Below are 2,559 nucleotides of genomic sequence, written 5' to 3'. Positions count from 1 at the left end.
CGTTCAAAGGGGTGGGAGTCAGTGACCACCCCTGTTCTTTTTTTTCCTGTTCTTTATTTATATGTACATTTCCTATATATAATTATATGTAAATTTCTATATGGGAAAAGCTGTGCTAAGGATGATCTAAACCCTTATGTTCTAAAGGGAGGACCCCAAGGAAGTTGCAAGAGAAGATAGAATATACACATAAAGGGGAGTTTGGAGCTCTGACTAGATCACATAGAGACCCTCCTGGTGCAGAAGGGAAGGGCACTTGATCACTCTCATTTCACTCTGTACATCCATGAAAACCAAGCTCTGTGCTATAGTTAGTAGTGCTGCCTTGAGTTGGTAGCTAACTACCATGTCTGTCCCTAGATGCTCAGATCTGATTCTTTCTCCTCGAAAGGACATTATGAAGATTAAACAAAAATACATTTGTAAGCAGCTGTCACTATTTCTGGTATAGGAAAGACATACAAAAAGTACTTGGTTTGGTTTTTTTAGCAGTTACATGAGAACGGAAAATAGAGAGCACATGGAAAGCTCACGCCATGGTCTGTCTCTGCCAGGGTTCTGCCTGGTCTTCCTCACTGATTTCCTGACAATCTTTGGCAGGTATGTGACCTTCAACTCACATCTCATCAAAATAATGAGGTTGAACCTGATCAATAATTTCCACTTTGCTCAGCAGAGGAAGTGGGGGGAAGGACTGGGGGAGGAGAGTGGAGGCAGAGCAGGATAAAAACTCAGGCCCCTGTCTCCCTCTCTGTGTTAACCTGTTTTCTGTTTTTGTAGATATATACTTTGCATGCAAGGCTTGCACAGATTTTTGTCTGTTTGCCACTTGCTTTTTTCATTTTTCAAAAATTAACTTATTTTTTAAAATATATATCCAGCTCATTTTTTAGCCACCGTCCATGCTAAAAGAACTCAGGCAGCACGTCCAATACCTTGCTTTTGTGCCTTTAGAGAATCAATTATCACCTCTGCGCAGGGCCCAGGGCTTCCACCTGAAATGTACACTTGTTATTTTAGCCTTGTTACCAAGCTTGCTTGCTACCTTTTCAGTCTTTAGCTAGAACTGAAATCCCTGCTCTTGGTTTTACTCTGTCTTCTCTCAACAGGGCACAGGGTAAGTCACAAATACATCCCTGGCTTTTCTTCCTTTGTGGCATTTCTTCCCCCATCAGAGTGAGATGGATCAAGACCCATATCTCCTCTCTGCTCGTCCTGACGTTGACCAGCTCAGGACCAAGTCCTCGTGAGTGGGTGTTGCAGCATGTTTGACAAAATATGTGGTTGATTCTTTGACATTTACTTTCACTGACCAGAGGGTGAACTAACCACCAGCTGATTCCCACGTCACCAAGAAGCTGGGCTGTGACAATAGAGTGTCAGGGCCCCTTTAAAATAGCCCTGATCCTCTCAGCAACCCTCTTGACAGCCTCCTTCACCTCCTTGTTGCGAAGGGTGTAGATGATGGGATTGAGGAACGGGGTGAGAAGAGCATACACCAAGGCGATGCACTTGTCTGCACCCTCAGGGTGACTCCCTGGTGAGCTGACATAAACTGTGAAAGCAGAAGCATAAAACAGCGCCACCACAGTCATGTGGGAGGAGCAGGTGGAGAAGGCCTTGGCACGACTGGCAGCTGAGGGCAGCTTCAGCACAGCTCTCAGTATTCCCCCATAGAGACCCAGGATGAACACAAAGTTGCAGCCTGTGGCCACACCAATCACTGCCCCATCAACCTGATCATGCCAGCCTGTGTCCACACATGCCAACCGCATCAGTGGTGCCAGGTCACAGAAGTAATGGGTCACTTCTCTCAGACAGAAGGGCAGAGTAGCCGTGAGACTGGCTGGCACCACTGCAGCTGAGAAGCCAGCTGCCCACGATGCCCCCGCCAGCCACAGCTGAACCTGCCTGCTCATGAGAGCGTGGTAGTGCAGTGGGCGACAGATGGCAAGGTAGCGGTCCAGCGCCATGACACCCAACAGGTAGCACTCGGTCATGCCCAAGGAGTGGAAGACATAGAGCTGGAGGAAACATGCCACTGGCGGGATGGGGAAACGCCCATGGAGCAAGGAGTGCAGCAGCAGGGGCACCGTGGTGCTCACATACCAGAGCTCCAGGAAGGAGAGCACGCTGATGAAGAAGTACATGGGTGTGGCCAGCCCCGAGTCTGCCTGCACCAGGATGATGATGAACAAGTTGCCCGCCAGGGTGAGGAGGTAGATGCACAGGGTTCCCAAGAATGCCAGTGGCCTCAGGGTCCCAGGGAGTGTGAAACCAGCCAGGATGAAGCTCTGGGTCCACGTGTGGTTGACATGGTCCATGGTACCTGGGCACAAGGAGTGAAGACAGAAGAGTAACTGCTTTAGGATCCGTCCTCTATTCACAGCATTTTCTCAGTGCCAAGAACACTGAAGGTGAGCACCTGACAGGAACTTGGATGGCATCTAACACATGCTCCACTTCACCTAAAGAAAGTGTAGTTCCAAGGCAAAAATTATTGACTCATATCACAGAATCCAAGTTGACAGGACTGGAGATAGAAACCAAGGCTCCTGA

The 2,559-nt window shown here is 48.4% G+C and overlaps 1 protein-coding gene across 1 annotated transcript; it reads right to left on the bottom strand.

Moving 5' to 3' along the window:
• Positions 1-1,379: 1,379 nt before the first annotated feature.
• Positions 1,380-2,324, bottom strand: LOC119242308 (olfactory receptor 6N2-like). The gene has a single exon (XM_037508036.1). The coding sequence runs from the start codon at positions 2,322-2,324 to the stop codon at positions 1,380-1,382; it is 945 nt and encodes a 314-aa protein (XP_037363933.1).
• Between the last annotated feature and the right edge of the window lie 235 nt (positions 2,325-2,559).

Source organism: Talpa occidentalis, unplaced genomic scaffold (assembly GCF_014898055.3).
Source record: "Talpa occidentalis isolate TD23 unplaced genomic scaffold, MPIMG_talOcc4v2.1 talOcc4.12, whole genome shotgun sequence".
NCBI lineage: Eukaryota > Metazoa > Chordata > Mammalia > Eulipotyphla > Talpidae > Talpa > Talpa occidentalis.
The sequence above is the reverse complement of the archived record's forward strand: the minus strand, read 5'-3'. Positions and strand labels throughout refer to the sequence as shown.

What these genes read in the sequence shown, in the direction of transcription:
- LOC119242308 (XM_037508036.1), bottom strand. Translation starts at nt 2,324, where the DNA reads ATGGACCATGTCAACCACACGTGGACCCAGAGCTTCATCCTGGCTGGT.